Source organism: Drosophila bipectinata, chromosome 2L (genome assembly GCF_030179905.1).
Source record: "Drosophila bipectinata strain 14024-0381.07 chromosome 2L, DbipHiC1v2, whole genome shotgun sequence".
Lineage (NCBI taxonomy): Eukaryota > Metazoa > Arthropoda > Insecta > Diptera > Drosophilidae > Drosophila > Drosophila bipectinata.
In genome coordinates, this window is record NC_091736.1 from 18832469 (window position 1) to 18854230 (window position 21762).

The following is a 21762-nucleotide window of genomic DNA, read 5'->3' on the forward strand; positions in this document are numbered from 1 at the left end:
AAATTTTAAAAATAGTTTCTACGTATATTTATACGTATACGTAATATCTGAACTTGGTTTGTGTCTGAACTTGACGAGACAATTTCTTGAAAGCTTGAGCTTATAAGCTTTTCTCTGTAAAAAGCTACTAATATTTATTAAAACCTGTCTTAGCTACCGTTGTCATACCAAAGACCCAATAAATAAATTAATAAAGAGTATTTACTGAAAAAATGGCTTCAGACTATTGAATTGGTTAGCTGTACATGCATTTCCTCTAGTACAATTTTCCCTTAGAAAACCTGGCAACCCTGAACCACCGCCAAGGAGCCCTAAAGCACCGACTGAAGCGAAAGCTCTCAATTCGTCGTCAATTTTCCGGCACAACAGACGCAACATTTGCCGAGGCACCGCGCCTGCTACGTAGAGCGGAAAGTAAATTCTAGTGAAAGCAGAAATAAAGGAAAAGCCAGCAAGAACTTATCAAAGAGACCACTAAAAAACACAAAACTAATCCAATTTAAATTCAAATTCAAATTCCCCACGAAAATGAGTGACTACTAAAAACAGGGAAAGCGGAAAATGGAAAATAGAAAATATAAAGGCATCGGACAAAGTGAAAAGTGTCGGTCCGGTGTCCGGTGGGGGAAAGTGGCGCAGAGAAAGAACTTTTTGTGCAAGAAAACTAAGTGCAATAAACTGTGAATAATCCCAGAATTAGCGGCTTGTGCATCGCGGGGGCGTGGCGGTAGAGGTGGCTAGGGCCGGTGGAGGGAAAGCGGATTCTGTTCCATTCTATTGCTGAATGTCCAGATTTATATTATGCAAATTAATTTCAATTGGTTTGCACTCTGGACTCTGGCTCTCTGTTTATTGTTGCTGCTGCTGCTTGTGATGTTGCTGTTCCTGCGGATGTTTCTGTTGCTGCTGTTGCTCTTCTTGTTGTGTTGTAGTATTCCGATACAACTACTAGTAGTAGTAGTAGTAGTACTAGCAGTAGTAGTAGTACTACAAACTACAAACATCCGACCGACTGCGTTGTTTTCCTGTTTTCGGATACACAAATTCGGGCAACCGACGTTTAATTTTCCGCACTGCATAACAAGTGTGTGCTCCACCGGACTTACCGGCTTTTCCCCGTGCTCCCAGCTCCGTCCCGGAGAATTGTTTCCCAAGAATTTCTTAATCACACAAGAATGCTACCTGCTCGCAAAAAATAAAACAGGACGAGCTGGGCAAAACTTGGCAAGCTTCACATGGAAAAGTAATTAAAAAGTGAGCCAGGGAAGCTCGTGTTTAAGGCGCCCAGAATACCCGGAAAACTATTCCAGAGACGGCAATTACTAGTCGTTTAAGTTCACCTTTCGATGGGTAATTTTCTAAATAGTTCATCAGACTTGACGGAAAGTTCAGCTGTCAGCCCGTCAGATGAGCATTCAATTATAAACTGAAGCTGATTGAAGCTGATTCCGATAACTGCAACTCTTACTTTTTCCACAAAGTGTATTGCAAGACCCACTTGCATATTTATGAGAGCCCACAAAAAGGCTCCAATAAAATGCGGAATTTAAACGTCATAAAAATGTAACTGAATGCCCATTCGGAGCGTCATATAAAATGCAGCAGCATAGGCCCGAACGATGCTTATTAAAAAGCCGACTGGCTGTATAAATAAACCTGCCGCATGACAATAATATCAATTACAATAATGTCGGCTCCCCACAACGAAGGAGGCCTGCACGAGACTCTCATTAAAAAGCACACAAGCACTCGCACTCACACAATGCGGCTCGAAAAGAAGCCAAAAATACAAAGTTGTAACAGGGCAAGACAACATTTACTTACGGGTATATATATACTATATAGTCGGTACTATATATAGTGCAGCAGTCGGTCGGAAAGTCAGTCGCCGCTTCAGGCTCTCAGATGCTGATGCTGAAGCTCGGCCACAAAACCTCGTCAGCACAATCACAGCAATTGCTGCCAGTCTGGAGGCTGGAGACATTACACTGAGAACAATCTTCGTAGCGTTGAGAAATGCTTTGAAATATAGGAAAACTTTACTATCAGTATTAAAGTTCTAGGATTCCATATTATAGTTCTTTTACCATTTTATAACCATACCATTTCCCTATGTGTATAATTTTGAAATGGGAACGGGACTGGGACTGGGACTGGGACAGATGGAGGGGAGTTCCGCCATAATGGGAAACCAGTGACAGACCAGACAGCCCGCCAGAAGTCCATGGGAGCCGGGACTGCGGCGGTAGTTGCACAATTTTGCACAAAAGCCAAAGCATAATCATGAATAATGAGCGTTTGTGATAAGTGATAAATGCCCAGTGGCAAATGCACAGGGAATTCGAATGTGATGGAAATTGTTTTTCATCGGAGTAGAGGGGGGAACAATTTGCATGGATTGTTGAATGCTGAGATTGGTTGGAGTTTATATTTAAAAGGACTAACTTCAGTTAGTGTCAAAATAGGAGGCCCTCTTTGCATTAAGACTGATTACAGGGTATAAAGCAGGTTATCCTCCAGAGACCGAGGCTTTCACAAAGCCTTCGTCGTTCCATTTTCCACTGGGCACCTGCCAAACCTTTTGTGATCTCCATTCCCAGGTCTTTTAATCCAGGTCCGAGGGGACCCGGCCACCTTGGGAACTGTCAGTATAAATCGAAGCGGGAATCGCAGCAAATCAGGTCGCTAAAAGCGCACCAAAGGTGCAAAACCACACACACAGTGCCCAGTTTCCGGATTCGGTGGAAAAGTATAAATTGGAAGCTCTTCTTTTGGTCGCAAAGTGTTTGTTACAGGTTTCTTTTATCCGAGTGCTGGATTTATTTACGCCGTAGCTGGCCATCTAGTTTGTCAGCTTCAATTGAAAATAATTTACTTTCTTCACACAGTAAATGTAGCTCTTATCCGTATCTGTATCTCCGTCTGTGTGGGTGCACATGCCGCTGGGCGAACAGCCTTGTATGCGATCAGATCCGCGCCCAGAGGTCAGCAAATAAACAAATTGTCGCACATTATGGTTTATTGTCCAGCCACGATTTGTGTGCAAAACGACTCGAAACCATATACCTCGACTAGAAATGCGCAAAACGAAGCTATTCCCGATATACATCGGCTGATTTGCATCCCATTTCGATGGTAACCGCCCTTTTGGGTGGGCTTTTCCCCGGGAAAAGACTGCAAATGCAAATCCCGTCGTGATGAACTCAGGCCGGCAGAATCTATTCAATATACTTATACTGCCTATGTATTTATAGAAGACGAAAAATGCGATGCGATTTGCATACAAAACACTCGAATACCCGCATTAAGTCGCGCAGGCAACGCCTGGAATTTCAATAGGTTTTAAAGTTTGCAAACTAATCAAAACCAGCCCCTTCTCCTCCTCAGCTCTTGACAATTATGTAAAGCTTCTCTTCACCAAAGACAAGCACACAAACTCAACAGAAAAATGAATAAACTCGTGGTACCGTAAAACTATCAAAAAACACAAGCAAAAACTGAAGCAGAACTGAACAGCCCAACAACTGGGAAACAAGTGGCAACAACTCGAAGAAAATAACAACCTCAAACAAACCGACAAACTCTCCAAAAGTGCTAGCTGCTAGCAATTAAAAATATTTCCCCAATTCGCTAACGAACAACAAGAGCTGCAAAACAAAAGCACACAACATCAAGAAAATCAAACAAAATCAAAGCGAGCAGCCCAAAACCCGAATGTCGCGCAAAATGTTGCAAGTGCCGCTGGCAACATTGGTGTTGCTGTCGCTGGTGCTCCAAATTGCTGCTGCAGCTGCCACAGACGCAGCTGCAACATCGCCAACCGGAATCGATGCCAGTCTGAAGAATGCCAAGCTGATTGAGAGCAAAGTGCTCCCCGACTTGGGCAGCCTGTCACGCAGCCAGCAGGAGGACGAAAAGTGGCAGCCGGTCTACCGGTTCATCGACGATGGGTTTCCCGTCCTCGAATTGTACGGCTATAAGCCAAAATCGGGTAAGTAAAAAACAGTGTGTTCAGCTTTAAAAAAAATTTTAAACATTTTCAAATTTTATTTCTTTTTAAAAAGCATATCAGCTTTCTTATTTTTGTTTGTACCTTTAAAGTGCTCTATTCCGGCAATGTTATTAACCAAGACGCCATTTGTAAACATGGCTAAGCTCCACCCAAGACTCAGCATTTCCAGAAAGGTTTTTCGGTTCAGGCGAAAGACATTCAACTTATTTTTGTCCACTGCATTGAACATTACCTGTCGGTAAAGCCAAAACAACTGGTGCTGCAAATAATGAAAGGAAAGGTCTGGAAACCTCTTGTATAGTTCGGGTGTATGATCCTCACCTTACGTTGTGGCTTGGAGTTATGTCTTAAGCCGCCAAACTTTTTTTCTATATCATGGATAGATGTTGTTATATAAAAAAAGCTCAGAGGCCAAAGTGAAGTCAGTAAAAAATTCTTTAAAAAATGATAGGCTAAATGGTGGTAGTAGAGTTCCATATGGAATGAGCCAGCGAAAATCATGAAACACTCTAGTAAACCAGCCCAGACAAAGGGCCTGAGAAATATATCAAAGTTTTGTCTCAGCTGGATCAGGTTTCTATGAAAACTAAAGAGTAAGAACCTTTTTCTAGGATCAATTTTGTACTCTATTCCGTAAAAAGAATAAATTATCAAAACACCCAAATTGGCCAACAGAGACAGAAGAAAGGGCTGAATGCAAACAAAGAGTAATATCGAAATCTTCATAAAAACTGCGACTTTTCCGAATTTCACAATCTTGGGACTTGTTAAAGGTATAACACTTGCAACGATCATCCGTATTGTTGGTAAAACTACATAAAACCAATTTATTTTCACTTTCTGGCCGCAGATGTGAAAATATTGCCGGTACATCCTATGGAACTCATTGAGCACAAGTTTCAAACGATCAGAGCGATATCTAAAAAGGTCAAATTTTATTTGTTTGGAGTTTCAATGAAATTGTGGAATTAGAGACCTGTAATTATAGTATATTGCGACCGTGATGATAGTGTTTTGATACAATATCACGGCTATTTCCACTTTATACATCACATACAAAGAAATCATGCTTTTGGGGGAATACTCCGACAGTCCCATGAGGAACTCCAACATGAGATTCGATAGATTACGGAATAGCATCAGAATTAGCCAGGGTATTAGCCAGAATCGGTGCAGCGCTCCCACTATTATATAAAGATTCTGATTTAGCTGGAACGGGCGCCGCTTGCTTTCTACGTAATAGTAGATGTTGCAACCCGAGAGCGTTGTCAGAACTTGCAACAGCTGCAAAACGCTCGTTAGACAGGACATGGCGAAACTGACTCCCAGGAAAAAAAACAGCTAAGAGTTGTCTCGAAAAACTCCGAAAATGGCCAAAACGGAAATGCGTGATGTTGATAAATGGCTTCGCTATCTGTCCAAATGTTGATCATAAACAAAAAATACTTAATGCATGCAAAAGAGGGGGGCGCAAGTGGCTAAGTAAGTGTGGTGCTTTTAAATGGTATTGTGGGTATTCATTGAAAAACCAATAACAGTTGGTTTTTTTTCTAAAAATTCCAAAATTGGTTACAACAAAACAGTGTGGAGTGTATTACCAATTATGTCAAAATCTTTATATATAGTACAGCACCTCAATTTGTCTTTATTTTATTTATATTTTTCAAGTGCTCTATCCCGGCTTTACTATTAACCATAAGACCATTTGTAAACATGGCTAGGCCCCACCCGAGACTCAACATTTCCAAAAGGGTTTTCCGGTTCAGGCAAAAGACATTCAACTTATTTTTGTCCACTGCATTGAACATTACCTGTCGGTAAAGCCAAAACAACTGGTGCTGCAAATAATGAAAGGAAAGGTCTGGAAACCTCTTGAATAGTTCGGGTGTATGATCTCTTACCTGACGTTGTGGCCTGGAGTTAAATCTTAAGCGGCCAAACTTTCTCTCCCTTTCATGGATAGATGTCGTTATATAAAAAAAGCTCAGAGGCCATAATGAAGTCAGTAATAAGTTCTTTAGAAAATGATAAGCTAAATGCTGGTCGTAGAGTTCCATATGAAAAGAGCCAGCGAAGATCATGAAACACTCTAGTAATCCAGACCAGATAAATGGCCTGAGAAATAGATCAAAGTCCTGTCTCAGCTTTATCAGGTTTCTATGAAAACTAAAGAGTAAGAACCTTTTTTTAGGATCAGTTTTGTACTCAATTGCGTAAAAAGAATAAATTGTCAAAACACCCAAGTTGGCCAAAAGAGACAGAAGTAGGGGCTGAATGCAAACAAAGAGTAAGGTCGAAATCTTCATAAAAACTGCGACTTTCCCGAATTTCACAATCTTGGGACTTGTTAAAGGTATAACACTTGCACTGATCATCCGTATTGTTGGTAAAAGTGCATAAGACCAATTTATTTTCACTTTCTGACCGCAGATGTGGAAATATTGCCGGTACATCCTATGGAACTCATTGAGCACAAGTTTCAAACGATCAGAGCGATATCTAAAAAGGAATTATTGAAAAATTGATTAAACTTTCAATGAGACTGTGAAATTATAAACCTGTAATTATAGTATATTGCGATGGTGATGATAAAGTTCTGATACAATATCACGGCTCTTTCCACTTTATACATCACATCCAAAGAAATCATGCTCTTGGGGGAATACTCCGACAGTCCCATGAGGAACTCCAACATGAGATTCGATAGATTACGGAATAGCATCAGAATTAGCCAGGGTATTAGCCAGAATCGGTGCAGAGCTCCCACTATTATAAAAAGATTCTGATTTAGCTGGAACGGGCGCCGCTTGCCTTTTACGTAATAGTAGATGTTGCAACCCGAGAGCGTTGTCAGAACTTGCAACAGCTGCAAAACGCTCGTTAGACAGGACATGGCGCAACTGGCTCCCAGGAAAAACAAAAACAGCTAAGAGTTGTCTCGGAAAACTCCAAAAAAGGCCAAAATGGAAATGCGTGATGTTGATAAATGACTTCGCTCAGCTGTCCAAATGTTGATCATAAACAAAAAATACTTAATGCATGCAACAGAAGGGGCGCAAAGTAAGTGTTTTGCTTATAAATGGTATTATGGGTATTCATTGAAAAGCCAACATTAGTTTGTTTTTTCTATAAATTCCAAAATCAGTTAGAACAAAACAGTCTGGAGTGTATTACCAATTATCTCAAAATCTTTATATATAGTACAGTACCTCAATTTGTCTTTACTTTATTTATATTTTTCAAGTGCTCTATCCCGGCTTTACTATTAACCATAATACTGTTTGTAAACATCGCTAAAACCCATCCAAGACTCAACATTTCCAGAAGTGTTCTCCGATTCAGACGAAAGACATTGAGTTTGTTTTTATCCACTGCCATATACATTACTTGCCGGTAAAGCCAAAACCATTGGTGCTGGAAATTGTAGATAAGGGGATTCAGAACCTGATATTGTTTATAAGAAATAGGATCTCACCTGACGCTGTGGCCTAAAGTTGGCTCTAAACCGGCCAATCTTTTTCTCCGCTTCACTGATAGATGTCGTGATGTAAAAAAATCCCAAAGGCCACAGTGAGCTCAGTAGTAGGTTCTTGAAAAACTTATAAGCCGATGACTGATCGTAGAGTTGTATATGAAAAGAGCTCGCGAAAAGGACGCAGCTCTCCAACAAAGCCGCCCAAACGAAGGGCCTAATCAGATGGTCAAAGTCTTGTCTTAGCTTTATGAGGTTTCTGTAGAAGCCGAACATTAACAGCTTTCTTCTGGAAACTTTTTTTTCCTGGATGCCGTAAAATCCATAAACAATTAAAACCCCTAAAGTGGCCACCAGAGACAGAAGAAGCGGCTGAATGCACACAAATAGCAATATCGAAAACCGCACTAAACTTGAAATTTGTCTGAATTTCACAAGTGACGTACTTCCTAGGGGCATCACACTTGCTACAATCATTCTTATTGTTGGTAAAATTGTGAAGAACCAATTTACTGAGACGTTCTGGCCACAGATTAGGAAATATTGTTGATACATCCACGCGAACTGGTTTAGCACAAGTTGCAGCCGATCTGTGCGATATCTGTAAAGGACTTGCTTAGAGTTGAGTGTAGTTTCTTAACAATTTTACATAATTAAAGACCTGTAGTTATAGTATATGGCCAGGGTAATGATAAAGTTCTGGTTAAGAGTGGCGGCCATGGCCACTTTATACGCTAGGTTCAGAGACTTCATGCTGTTGGGGGAGTAGTCCGATAATCCCAAAAGAAACTCCCACAGGATGTTCAATAAATAATAGAACAGCATTAGAAACAGCCAGGGCCTCAGCCAGAATCGGTGCAGCACTCCCACCAGCTTATAGAGCTTCCGGTTCATCGCGAACTGGTGCCGCTCTCCTTTGACGAATTGGAAGATGTTGCAACCCGAGAGCGTTGTCAGCACTTGCAACAGCTGCAGAACGCTCGTTAGACAGGACATGACGCAACTGACTCCCAGGAACAAAAAAACACCCAAGAGACAGCTCGGAAAACTCCAAAATTTGGCAGAGTGAAAATGTGCGACGTTGATAAATGACTTCGTTCAGCTGTCGAAGTGTTGATCATAACAAAAAGCACTTGATGCATCCAGTGGAGGGGGAACCGAATGGGAAAGTCATTCAGAGGTGTTATGGTTATAAATGGTATGATGGGAATTAATTGAAAAACCAATAATTATAGGTACGTAAAAACAGTCGTGAATTTATAACAAATAAAATTGGAAACATTCTGCCAAATAGTTTTATAACTTCATAAAAGCTTTACTAATATGTCTTGATTTAATTCACACCATTCAAAGGATCTTTCCGGCTTTGCTGTTAACCAAAAGACTATTAGTAAACATGGCTATGACCCATCCGAGGCTCAACATCTCTAGAAGCATCTTCCGATCTGGACGAAACACGTTAAATATATTTTTATCCACTGCTATAATCATTACTTGTCTGTAAAGCCAAAACAATTGGTGCTGGAATGATTTTAAGGAAATACATTATTACTACTAAAACATTAAGGATAAATGATCTCTAACCTGACGTTGTGGTCTAGAGTTAAACCTTAAGCGGCCAACCTTTCTCTCCATTTCACTGATAGATGTGGTAATATAAAAAAAGTTCAAAGGCCATAGTGAAATCAGTAATAGGTTTTTAAAAAATTTATGAACTAAATGCTGGTCGTAGAGTTCCATATGATAAGCGGTAGCAAAAACCGTAAAACACTCTAGAAAACCAGCCCAGACAAAGGGCCTGAAAAATTTATCAAAGTCTTGTCTCAGCTTTATCAGGTTTCTATAAAAACTAAAGAGTAGGACTTCTTTTCCAGGACTAGTTTTATAGTCAATTCCGTAGAAACAATATATTATCAAAAAGCCCATATTGGCCACCAGAGAAAGCAAAAGGGGCTGGATGCACAGGAAAAGTAATGCCGAAATCTCCATTAAAAATTTGAGTTGGCCAAAATTTACAATCATTGGATATGTTAAAGGCAATACACTACAATTGATCATTCGTATGGTCGGTAGAAGTGTATGCAACCAATTTATTTTGACTTTCTGGCCGCAGATCTGCGAATATTGGTGGTACATCCTACAGAACTCATCGAGCATTAGTTTTAACCGATCAATACGACATCTAAAAAGGATTAATATAATATTTGATTAGAATTTCAATTAGATTGTGGAATGAGAGACCTGTAATTATAGTATATTGCCACGCTGATGATGAAGTTCTGATACATTATGGCGACGTTTTCCACTTTATACACTAAATTCACAGAAATCTTGTTGTTGGCGGAATACTCCGATAATCCCACGAGGAAATCCAACAGAAGATTTATCAAATGACGAAGAAACATAAAAATTAGCCAGGGTCCTAGCCAAAATCTGTGCAGCGCCCCCACTATCCTATACAGATTCTGGTTCAGTTGGAACGGGCGCCGCTCGCTTTCTATATATTGGTAGATGTTGCAACCGGAGAGCGTTGTCAACACTTGCAACACCTGCAGAACCCTCGTTAGACAGGACATGGCGCAACTGACTCCCAGGAAATAAGAGACAGCTCGTCAACTCCGAAAATGCAAAATGGATACGTGTGACTTTGATAAATTACTTCATTCAGCTGTCGAAATGTTGATCATAAACAAAAGTACTTGATGCACCTAAAAGAGGGGGAGAACGGGTGTGAAAGCCACTGATATAAGTTATGGTTATAAATGTAATTATTGATATTAATATGTTATCAAGCTATGTTGCAGTTGATGAACGAATAGGCACAAAAGCATCAACCGTAGTCCATAAGATTCAGTTAAAAGACTATATTTTGGCAACAAAGTTGCAAGGTAAATGTTACCAGTTAGAGTTTAAGTTAAGAGTTTACCAAAAAGTGACCCTTTTCGGGTGTATATTTACTATAGAGAGTAGCGTACTTGCTTTCAGGTATAATTTGCTGGGTTATATATCTGGTAGGGCATATAAAAAATGCCTTCTGACACACCTTCTCATGCGGGCAGCATAATAAAAAAATTTAATTAGTACCACGAAATTCCCCAGACTACACGCCCAGGAAAAAAGCGACTAGGCCCGCGTTAATTACTTGATTAGCATGCAGACAGGTAGGGGATACAGGAGAGCCGAGTGCCAGCACTTAGCCGTAAATGAACGAAAACAGTTTACATTTTTAAGTGAGCAATTCCCCCCTCTGTTACCACACTGCCATGCATACCACACACGTACTAACAAATGTATCAATCCATCTATCTTTGCATGTGGCTATCTGGACACTCCGACCGCAGACATTCCGTACACTCTGATTGTGCCCAAAATCGATGTCCGGAGCATCGAGAAGCCGCGACTGAAGGAGTTCATGTTGGAGCACTTGGTGCCCGGAAAAATCTATGATAGCTACAGCGGAGTGGGCAACAGCAAGGAGGAGGAGGAGTCCTTCGGCAATGGGAACGGACACAAAATCGTTTTCCGTAAATTGGAAAAATCCCACAACAATGTTTGGCTACTCAATGGGCAGCAAATACTCTATAAGCTGCGTATCAATGAGAACCTGATGGCCATTGCAATCGATGGTTATTTGGGCGATAGGAAGTCGCCCTACTCCAAGCGGAACATACAGGAAACGAACAAGTGAGTACTAAGGACTAAGGACACCAAAATCGCTTCACAATGGGGTGAATTGACGAAAGTGGTTTTAAGATAAAGTATCCAAATGCTCCAATTCAAATAACCCGTTTGTTGTCCTTATTTTAATACTTTAAAATGGGGATTAAAATAAAGAAAACCTTTACTAATTTGTATTAAAAATTATGTAAAACCACTGTAGAGGCTTGCCAAGTTGTTAGTCCTAGTTCGTATGCGGTCAAAAGTGCACTCATGCGAAATTTATCAGGCGGAAAGGAAAGTTTCTGCTGGTCCAACTTTTCGCGCACACTCCCGCCCCCACTTTGTGGCTTTCCTGTTCCCCACTTTCGACCGAGGTCGCTCGGCGTGTCTCTAGCCCAATCTATGGTCATAATCTCGCCACCAAGTGCCATCATCATTACCATCTCCTTGAAAGTTTCTCCCATCTAGAGTGGGTATTGGGCAATATTGACTCTCTATAATCCACAAATTCCAAAACGTAGTTACTGATTCTTTTCTGTGTACTACACAGTCGCTACAACGACCCCCAGCCGCTGGAGCAGCCGAACATCACGAATGCCCACGCCAAGGTGGAGCCCGTCATCAAGGAGTCAAAGGCCAGTCCGCTGATGTCCTTCCTAGGCAACATGAAGACAGGGACAAAGGTCTTTCAGCACTTTCTCTCCAAGAGCAATCTGACCCGGATAATGGACGACAACGCGTACACGGTCCTGATTCCGTCTGACAACGCCTTCCAGCGCTGGCACCCCATCGACTGGGGCTTCTATCCGTTCAGCGTGCCGGAGTTCACGGAGTCGGTGCTCCGCAACCACTTCCTCCCCATGCAGCGCCCCCTACGGCTCGCCGACGTCCGGAACATGGACGAGGTGGTCGTCCACTCCCTCGGCGGGGAGGATGTCGTCTTCCATGGCCAGCGTAAGTGGCGAAGCATAAATTACATTCCAAAACTCAATTTATGACATCGGCATGTGGTACTTCCTCCCATCTCTGTTCCACAGCTACGCCCACGGTGAATAATGTGACCATTATGTCCGACTACCAGCTCTCGAACGGCAATCAGGTGTTTATCATCTCCGAGGTGCTCTTTGTCACGGAAGCAGTGGTCTCCAAGTTGCATCAGGTAAGTCCAACGCCCCACAATCCTCTTTTATTTTCAAGGAAAGGTTTGAGTTTCCTCATAGTTTCAACGAATCTCTGATTGAAATACTGAGCAGTTATTCAGCATATATACGATATAGACCCCTATAAGGCAAACAGTGATGGCTATATTTTCCCCAATTCTTAACCGATTCTCAAGCGGAGTACCTTAAACGATTTCTAGATCGATTCTCCACCATTCTGCATCAAAATCCTGTGACAAAATATATTTTAGATTTTTTGTCCATTTTCGTGAGGGAATAGCTTGAAAATAGGGTTTTCCCCTATAGGGTCCACTGTGATGGCTGTATCTTCCCCAATTCTTAACCGATTCTCAAGCGGAGACCTTAAACGATTTCTAGATCGATTCTCCATCATTCTGCATCCAAATCTTGTGATTTATATTTTTTTAGATTAGATTTTAGAAAATATTTTTTAGATTTTTTAACCATTTTCGTGATGGGATCCCTTGAAAATGGGGTTTTCCCCTATAGGGTCCACTATGATGGCTATTTCTTCCCCAATTCTTCACCGGAAGAATTGATTCGTATTGATTTATTACTTAATTGAGTGAATTAAGGTATTCCGTTCAAGGAATGGATGAAAATTGGAAAAGTCATATAAATCGTTCTGAGACACATATGGCGCCATTTTATCTTTAAAATCCAAGGGAGTCCCCTGGAAAATAAATAAAAATTTGTTTGTTTTTTTGATTATTTATTTATATGTCGTACTTCTTTCCATAACAGATGCACAAGGACAAGGAGACTCCTCCGTTGCTGGCATTCCCTTGGTTTGGAGCCCAGTTCCTGTCCCACTCGTTCTTGGCTCTTGAGAGAGATCCGCGGTTCTCACAGATAACCAGGTTTTTAAAATACTTTTTTGGATAACCAGAGATTTGATTATATATCCCCCTTAGATATCTAAACAATGCTGAGATTGCCCCCCATATTTCCGGTGCCAACTACACCTTCTTTGTGCCGGAAGATCGAGCCTTTGAAAAGCTGGGCTTTGACCGACTCTCCGATGAGGTTATGGTAAGTACAAAATCGGAAAATACTGAAAGTTTTGCTGAAAATTAAATTTTGAAGGGCTCACAACGCGGTGTCAAGATGCTACTGAATCACTTTGTCAAGGGTCGGCTCTACAACCGGGATTTGCGCGACAATGAGGTGTTCGAGACGATCGGTGGAGGACACATAAAGATCACCCGCAACCCGGGAAGCAACTACACGAGCGTGAACAACGCCCAGATCACGGAGAGCGAGGTGTTTGTCTACAACCTGGGCACCATGTACTACCTGGACGACATCCTGTACTCGCACATGCTGCGCGATTTTGTCAGCAAGTCGACCAAGACGAGATCCAACCGGCACGGCAGCGACTCTGGCGGCGGAGGATCCCGGAGCACCTCGCGGCCCAGCGACGTGGAAATAGTGCCCAACGAGTTCGAGGGGGAGCACAACGGCGGAGACTACGCCATCCACGGCGACGACGAGGACTTCGAGGATGAGATCATCACGCCCAAGGCGCTGCCCGTCCAGATCTACGAGTTGCCCAAGTAGACAGCGGAATGGGTCGTGTCCTGGGACCCGAGCCCCGAGTCCCGACAGTGAAAGTAGCTCAAGCGGAACGTTTTGAATTCTAGTATCTAGGGGAGGGATACAGTCTCAGTTCTCAGTAGTGGATACCCCAAGTTGAACATTATTTTCGAAACTTGACGAGTTTAGGTTCGATCGCTTGAACTATCCTCCCGATCGAGGAGCGATATATTAAAAATATGTATCATTTTTTTTGCAACTGATCTGCGGGTTGAGTGAGAGTTGACGGAGAATGAGTGGGCGGCGCTATAAGCGATTTTGTATAGTTCTGGGCTAATTTTTAAAGCATTTCTGTAGTCTAGTTTATAGTTACTTGTGTACATTTTAAGTTTAAATAAAACGAATCCAAATCGAAACACTTTAACAGCAACAGCAACGACATATAGGGCGTATATATGAGACACCTATCCTAATGGAATTATCAGCGATTTAGACAAAGGCTTGTAGACATAGCGAGAAATTTCAGCCAAAAATTAATACCAATACTCGAATATTACGAATTAGAATCGAAATTTCAGCAAAATATAGACATATACGTATGGTATTCCAGTTAGAGCTCATCGGTGTTTATGCTTTTTTGAGTCTATCCATTTGAGGGGCATAGCGTCAAACATATCGGCTAGATCGCGGAAATCGGATTAATCGAATTAATCGGAGAAATCGAAAAGGGTAGTCAGCGGCTTAGTGGCAGCGGACGGGAGCGTGGCGAGATATATGTATCTACGAATACGAGTATATTACCGAACAGATATTGTATTTTTTAATTTAACGATATTGATATTTAATGTATCTGTGTATATGGACAAGAAGCAATGAGAACAAAGCATCCAATTTTATAATAGTTTGTTAAAATAAAACCGAAAACCTTCCAGAGAAAAGGCCACTCCTGCTGTCGTTGAACTATTTTGGTTTATTATGAATTAGTTAAACTCAATACACGTGTAAGTATGTTCTACAATTATATATGTTGAATGTACCACTTTTGGATTATTGCATATGCGCTTGAATATATATATATAGATGCGTGTAAATAATACCTGTAACTCTAATTGACTTAAACAATAGGTTTCTAACGCAGAGAATTCTACTTTAAACTTAATTTTCGCCTTAAAGCCAATGTGCATGGTAACGCTAACAAAATAATGGAAATAATTCGAGATGGGCAGTGAAATAGGAGACGGAACTTTCAAACCATATTCGTATTTCAAATGCATATTGCTTATGGATTCTACGCGGATATGATATGGCTCTTACGACTATAGACTATATAACGCGACATGACACACAAAAGTATTCGTTTCAACTACACAACTACAGAATGCAACATAATATTCGATCGTTATACAATATAAATAGCAAACTCCTCGCTGCCAGAGTGGCTTTTTCCTTGAAATTTGATTCAAAATTTCCTCCAGTTTTTGATTTGGTCGATTCATTTCGTTTGTGTGAGATCTAATTTCGAAGAGCAGCGTATGCCAATTAATCGGATTATCGGATATCTAATGGTAGTCTTTGTTGGAAAATGTATTCCCCTTTTATTCGTTCTGCTCATGAACGTTGTTTGAGCCTGGAGGGTTGTTCGGACTGCTGCTGGTTGTCTCAGTCTCATTATCACTCAAGTTCACGGGATCCACGGCTTCCAGGTCAACTTCTGGCGATGCAGCCTTCTCCACCAGTGCCCCACCGACTGCTCCCTCCAGTTCCTCGACCACCTTCGGCTTGAAACTATTATTCTCCGCATTTAGTTTGTAGTTCTTGAAGGGATCCGGTGACCCAGGAGGCTTTGATTGCTGTTGCTGTTGAGCTTGAGCCGCTTGCCTTTGGAGACGCCTCTGCTGGTTGCTGAAGGTGGGACTCTCCGATCTGGCCCTCTGCAACATGGGTCGTTGCTGCGCGTAGTTGGGATTGGGATCGTAGTCTCGGGATCGCCCAAACTCGAACCCGTTTTGCCACTGCACGTGGACATTCTCGTAGGAGGGATCCTCGTAGCGATAGTTACCCACCACCCCTGCCCCCTGGTTCCGTTTTTCTGCTCCACTCCTCAGGCGACTCAAGGTGCTGTGCAGGGGCCGATTAGATCCACCGTTCTCCCTCCTTCCCATGGTGGAAGTAGCGCCACAGCCTCCGGCGCAGGAGGAGCCCTGGAATCGGACCATGTCCTGGGGCAGCCCACCCAAACGGGGCGTTCCATAAGGATTCGACATCTGCGAGGCCACGGATGCAGTGTCGCAACTGACGCAGTCGCGCGAGAACATAAAGTTGAAGTCGATCACCTGGAAAGGATAAACATTTTAGATAAATATTTACATGAATTATTTTTTATTTTATTCCCACCTTGCAATCAGGACCCTGGCCAATCCACAATGGCAACCACTTGTTGACCAAAAGCCACTGCAAGCTCGACTTTGAGATGCGATTCAAGGTTCCATTGGCGTCTCCCGAGGCGGAAGCAGTCTTCTTGGCCAGGGTTCCACTTTTACCAGCTCCAGTGGCTACACTTTTCTCTGCGGCTGTTGAGGATCCGGCAGTGGAAGATCCGTTTTCCTTGGGCGTCTTTGATTTCACCTTTGGAATGGCGCCTGTGGGCCTATTGGTGCTACCACTTGCGGTCAAAGCCCCATTTTCGGGCTGGGGTGGCTCTTCGGGAGCTGTTCCGGCAGCTCCAGCGGAGGCGGATCGGGCGGCCCGCTCCATGGATACATTCGGTGTCAGAGGCGAGTTGTGAGCAGCCAGGGCACCCGAGGTTTTGTATATATTCGTCATGCTCTGAGAGTTCTCGCCATGCAGGCAACTGAAGAAGCTGGAGGCGCTGTTCTTTACAGGAACCTTCACATTGGCATATTCCACGGGAACCGAGGAGCCTGTACTCCCCACGTATCCCTGGCAGTTTGGCACGTTGCAGGCACTGGCGGCTGATGTTCCAGTAACACCTCCACTTCCGTTTCCGGCGCCGTTGGCATTCAGCCGAATGTGCCCCACGGTCCCAAAGTGCGAGTGCCCCAGTACAGCGTAGTGGCCTCCCAAGTTATAGTGATCTATGTTGCCACAGGAGGAGCTCAGGTGTCTCTCGATCCTGCCGATTCCGTGTCCCAGGACATCAAGGCGAGTGTAGAGCGGCACTCTGTTGGCCGCAGAGGCGCGGTAAAGGGGCTCATCGCGGATCTGTTCGTAGATGTTCTCATACCGCATGGTTCCCGTTCCGTAGGAAAGATTGTAGCCATCCGTGGACTCTGTATCATCGAAGCTACGCTGCCTCTGGCAATTGGAGCGACTGTTCGAATAGAGGGGGGCACAGCGCAGTCCATTGCCATAGCGATTTGCTGTAAAAGTAATAGACTTTTAGTAATCAACTAATCAACTGTTCCAATTCTACTTACCATTCTGCATATCAATGCGAAAGTTTCGCCGATATCCCAAGCCAGATCTCACGGCTCTGGGAACGTCGTAGGCGGCTGATGAGCTGGACCCAAGGATACCTCCTGGCGATCCCCCTCCTCCTGATCGATCGTACAAATCGTTCCTGTAGTTGTTCATGGGCAGTACTCGCTGAGGTGGCTGTTGCTGGGATGGTTGTGGCTGATGTTGCTGTGCTTGTGGTTTCTGCTGCTGCTGTTGTGGTGCTACTGCTCCTGCTGCTGATTGGTTATTGTTGTTATTACTATTATTGTTGGCATTGGGATTGGCATTGGCATTGGCTTCAGTTGGTGCTGGTTGAGGTGGCATCTGAACTTCCTCGGCATTTGCAGGGGCATTGGCATTGGCAGCTGCTGCATTTTGGTTACTGTTGTTGTTGCTGCAGTTGTTGCTGTTGCTGGGCTGGCCTATGGGCGCGTATATGTTCTCGTAGTGCGGATGATTCTGCGGCTGGGCAGCCGGAGCCGGTGGCGCCGCAGGGGCCTGAGCCGGGGCCAGGTTACCGTAGATCGCGCCACCAATGGCGCCCTCCACAGTGCCCTCTGCCTGGCTGTTCTCATCATCCAACAGTGCGATGGCCAGCGAAGCCGCTTGTCTACAAAGGATGAAAAATCAGTCACAAAGTCGTTAAGGAAAAGAAAGACTCCTCTTACCGTGCCAATGCACCCTGCTCTTCCATTCACATGGGCTTGTCGATCATGCAGACGCCCGCATAGCTGCGCCCGATGGTCATCAGGGCGGGCAGAATGCGCCAGCTGTCCGAGTCCGGGCAGTAGACCTCCACGGAGGCGAGATTGGAGGTGCCATCGTCTCCGCCGACCACGTACAGGAGGCCGTCATGAGCCACCACTCCCGCGTTCCGCCGGCAGTAGGACATATCTGCCACCGAGCGCCACGAGTTCGTTTCACAGTCATACGCCTCCACGGATCTGCGGACCATGGGACCATCGTGGCCGCCCACGGCGTACAGGATGTTGTTGAGCACACCAACGCCGGCGCCACTGCGTCGCGAAGTCATCTCCGCCACTGCCACCCAGGTGTCAGTGTCCGGGTTGTAGCGCTCCACCGAGGAGAGGCACTGCCGGGAGAAGCCATCGTAGCCGCCCACGGCGTACAGGAGGCCGTGCACCACGCCCACACCCACCGAACTGCGACGCGTGGACATGGAGGCGATGAACCGCCAGATGTCAGTCTTGGGATCGTACATCTCCGCGCTGGAGAGGCCTGTGGTGCCGTCGAATCCTCCTACGGCGTAAATGCATCCGTTGAGCACAGCCACTCCCAGGGTCGAGCGACGCGCCTCCATGTTGCTGCAGTTGGCCCACTGATCCGTGGTCGGATCGTAGACATCTACGGTGCGCACGCGTAGTGAGCCGTTGAAGCCACCGACGGCGTAGACCTTGTCGCCCAGGACACTCAATCCGGAGCGGCACCTCCTATTGGGCATCTCGGCGGCCTGGTACCATTTCTCCTCCCTCAGATCGTACCACTCCACGGAACGGATGGCCTTCGGGGCCTGTCCGCCGATCACCAGCAGGATCTTGGGCATGCCCACCGGCTTCCTGGGCACTGTGCGGGCCGATTTGGTCTCCGTCGGCAGGAGGTGGTAGGTGAGGGCCTCGATGATCAAATTCTTGCACACCAGGTTGCCCTCGAGCAGCAGCTCCTTGTCAACGCGCTGTGTGATGTACTCCTTGGAGAGGAAGGGCAGGCGCACGTGCTCCATGAGCGCCGAGGTGAACTGCTCCCGCATCGGGACATCGTACCGCAGCCAGGCGATCACGCACTCGTAGACGCGCTCCTCGTTCGGCACGGAGATCCGGTCGTTGGCAATCAGGCTGATGACCTGCTCGTGGGACAGATTCAGAAACTCATCGAACTGGATCACCTCGCTGCGAAATAACACAAAAAATAAACAATCAGTGAGGGAATTAACAAAAATTAACGGTGTGTTTGCCGAAACCGGTTCAATCATTTTAATTGCTAATTTATTATTTTACTTGAAATCGAGGTATTCTTTAGGAGAATTCTATGAATTTCTTAAAGAATATATATTGCTCTAGAAAGTATTATTTTGAGGCAACCTGTTTCCTATAGAATTAGAACGCAATACAGGCACTTGAGGGAAAGACCTGATAAGATGTTGAAACCTACTTATTAGCTAACTGATCTTGTTGAATAATTGACCTCTGATAATGGAAAATTGTTTAATTTATTAGATAGTGACTGGCAATTGCTAAAACCCCAAGCGATTGAGGGATGAATCAAAACCTGTGACTGGAGAAGATTAATTGATGGAAGCGCGAATCAAACTCGAGATAAATAATGACCATGATACAGCAACTATCAACTATTATCTGCTAGTCCTCTTGTAAACTCACTTAAAATGCTGTTCTATGTATGTCTCGGCATAGTTGAGGAGCTCCACGCAGGCGTGGAGGTCGGCAAACTCCCGGATGCCCAGGCAGTTGCTGGCGTCCAGCTGGGTCTGCAGGAAGTCGCAGCAGGCGTCTCGGACATCGGTGAGCTGCAGGAGATTGGCCGCCGTCAGCAGGACCTGCACGTTGTCCTCGTTCACCTCCACGGTGGCCGTGTACACGTAGTCGATGAGCAGCTCCAGGGCCCGGGCATCGACGCTCTGGAGGGTGATCCTCGCCTGACGCGACTCCTCGAAACTGGTGAACATGGCGTAGAAGTAGGGGCTGCAGGAGGCCAGAACCATGCGGTGGGCGTGGATCTCGACGTCATCGGCCACCAGTATCACATCACAGAGCTGTTTTTGTCTGAAAATATGGATTCGAGAGTGAATATAGTATTCTCCACTAATCTCTTCATGGCCACCTGATAGCTGATTGTTTACAAATATTATTTTTCTGGCATATGTTTATAATTTCTTAACGAAAACAAACAATTCTCCCCCGAGACAGTAGTTCCTGGCAAAAGTCCATAAATAGAAATCGAACCAAAAGCCAATAAATAACGATCTATTTAACACCGTGAGTGTGTGTGTGAAACCTTTTTTGTGTTTCGCCACATTCACTTTCGGCCAAAAACAAGTTTGTTGTAACTGGCCGAAAAAGTTTCCATATCGCCAGTAGTTTTCCAGTGAGGCCCGAAGACCAGCAGAATCCGAGGCGGAAGCGGAATCGAAATTCGATTCGAAACCGCGATGTTTTATTTTTTGGCTGTCGCCAAGTTCAAGGTCGTGGCCTAATGCGAACGCCAACCGCCAAGAGCCAAGAGCCAAACACCCGTATAAAACTCATCATAATAAAACTAGACAATAATTAATGCGAATGGCCCCACGACAAAGCGCTGGGCAAATATTTTGTACAAACACAAATATTAGACGAGGGAACAGCCAAACAAAGCGAACTGCGCAAATTTGCCAGACTCTACGAATCTCGAGAGGGCGATCGTCTGATATTTTCAGCGAATATTTTTCGCATCTTGGCCCAAATGAGCAAAAAATCTGTCGCGTCGGAGCACCTGTCCAAATGACATTATGGCCATATAATGTGTTCCCTTTGTTTTGGGCACACAATGGAGATATTTTTAATAAAGAGCGACGGCCGAGTTATAATTAACACTACTTTGGGGTAGGTCATCATCTGATCTGAAAGTTTCTATTTAGTATTCAGATAATCTAGTCATCTAAACGGGTTTCGCCCTTTGGAGGAGGGCCTGTGGGGAAGCATCTCTTACTTGCGCATCTCGTTCATCTGATCGAAGGAGCGGGCCGTGTGCTGCTCGTTGCTGTACTGTCCCACGGTGCCCCGTTCCTTTCCGTTGGGACGCTGGACATGCTTCTGGGAGCTCTCGTCCAGGGAGTTCTGGCTGGCGTACCGCAGCAGGCAGCTGCCCCTGTCCAGGCCCATGTTGCTTCCCTCGGCGGCGGGGTTCTGTTGCTGCTGCTGCAGCTGTTGCTGTTGCAGGAGGCGCTGACGCTGTTGCATGACTGCCACGCCCACAGCAGCACCTAGTCCGGGCGGTGGGGCAACAAAATCCGCCGCACCTGCCGCCTCGTTCTGTGGCTGCTGCTGGGCATTCTGGCCCTGCTGTTGCTGCTGTGGTTGTTGCTGTTGCTGCTGCTGGTTGCCATTACTTAAATTACTCATAATACCGATCGTGTATTTGGTCAAAAGCGCACTAAGAGCTATCATTCAGCGGCGATGGAAGCACGCTATCTGTTCGCGAAATCGGGGACTACAATATGCGAAAAAAAGGTGTTTGGAAAAAAAACAGAACCAATCAACAAATTATTTTCAACTCTTCCGCCGAGACGTCTTTTCACGGCGCTGTTTATATTTTTATCAGCCGATTCCGTTTTGTTATATTTATATCAGCTTATAGTATATATATGTGTATCGATATTTATATTAGTGATGAGAGAAAAAATGAGACATCGATTAATATATGTTATCGAT

General features: G+C 44.4%; 3 protein-coding genes and 1 long non-coding RNA gene across 6 annotated transcripts; 1 reads left to right on the forward strand and 3 right to left on the reverse strand.

Moving 5' to 3' along the window:
• Nucleotides 1–350: 350 nt before the first annotated feature.
• On the forward strand, nt 351–14285 carry LOC108132315 (uncharacterized). 3 transcript variants are annotated; one of them, XM_017251689.2, is made up of 8 exons: nt 351–414; nt 3371–3991; nt 10826–11168; nt 11695–12098; nt 12182–12303; nt 13070–13185; nt 13240–13357; nt 13412–14285. In XM_017251689.2, the coding sequence occupies exons 2-8, from the start codon at nt 3715–3717 to the stop codon at nt 13883–13885; spliced, it is 1854 nt and encodes a 617-aa protein (XP_017107178.2). In that variant the 5' UTR covers nt 351–414; nt 3371–3714; the 3' UTR covers nt 13886–14285. The 3 variants fall into 3 exon arrangements, with proteins under 3 accessions (XP_017107178.2, XP_017107177.2, XP_017107179.2); XM_017251688.2 differs by having other exon boundaries at nt 3388–3991; XM_017251690.3 differs by having other exon boundaries at nt 360–414; nt 3424–3991.
• Nucleotides 4100–5205, reverse strand: LOC138925948 (uncharacterized). Its single transcript, XR_011442211.1, has 3 exons — nt 4989–5205; nt 4334–4931; nt 4100–4271 (listed from the first exon to the last, which is right to left on the reverse strand). It is a non-coding gene; the product is annotated as an uncharacterized lncRNA (long non-coding RNA).
• On the reverse strand, nt 7223–8550 carry Grl36b (Gustatory receptor-like 36b). Its single transcript, XM_070276862.1, has 3 exons — nt 8146–8550; nt 7488–7908; nt 7223–7426 (listed from the first exon to the last, which is right to left on the reverse strand). Exons 1-3 carry the CDS (start codon nt 8478–8480, stop codon nt 7223–7225), a joined length of 960 nt encoding a protein of 319 aa, XP_070132963.1. The 5' UTR covers nt 8481–8550.
• A 523-nt stretch (nt 14286–14808) lies between the features above and the next one.
• On the reverse strand, nt 14809–21701 carry kel (kelch protein). The gene is made up of 6 exons (XM_017251687.2): nt 21041–21701; nt 19717–20118; nt 17989–19227; nt 17299–17930; nt 16256–17241; nt 14809–16194 (listed from the first exon to the last, which is right to left on the reverse strand). The coding sequence occupies exons 1-6, from the start codon at nt 21496–21498 to the stop codon at nt 15457–15459; spliced, it is 4455 nt and encodes a 1484-aa protein (XP_017107176.2). The 5' UTR covers nt 21499–21701; the 3' UTR covers nt 14809–15456.
• Between the last annotated feature and the right edge of the window lie 61 nt (nt 21702–21762).

Coding starts and splice junctions, on each gene's coding strand:
- LOC108132315 (XM_017251689.2), top strand. CDS start 3,715: ATGTCGCGCAAAATGTTGCAAGTGCCGCTGGCAACATTGGTGTTGCTG. Junction 11,169..11,694: donor AACATACAGGAAACGAACAA/GTGAGTACTAAG, acceptor TGTACTACACAG/TCGCTACAACGACCCCCAGC. Junction 12,304..13,069: donor TGGTCTCCAAGTTGCATCAG/GTAAGTCCAACG, acceptor TTTCCATAACAG/ATGCACAAGGACAAGGAGAC.
- Grl36b (XM_070276862.1), bottom strand. CDS start 8,480: ATGTCCTGTCTAACGAGCGTTCTGCAGCTGTTGCAAGTGCTGACAACG. Junction 7,909..8,145: donor GCCATATACTATAACTACAG/GTCTTTAATTAT, acceptor TGTGAAATTCAG/ACAAATTTCAAGTTTAGTGC. Junction 7,427..7,487: donor ACTTTAGGCCACAGCGTCAG/GTGAGATCCTAT, acceptor TACAATTTCCAG/CACCAATGGTTTTGGCTTTA.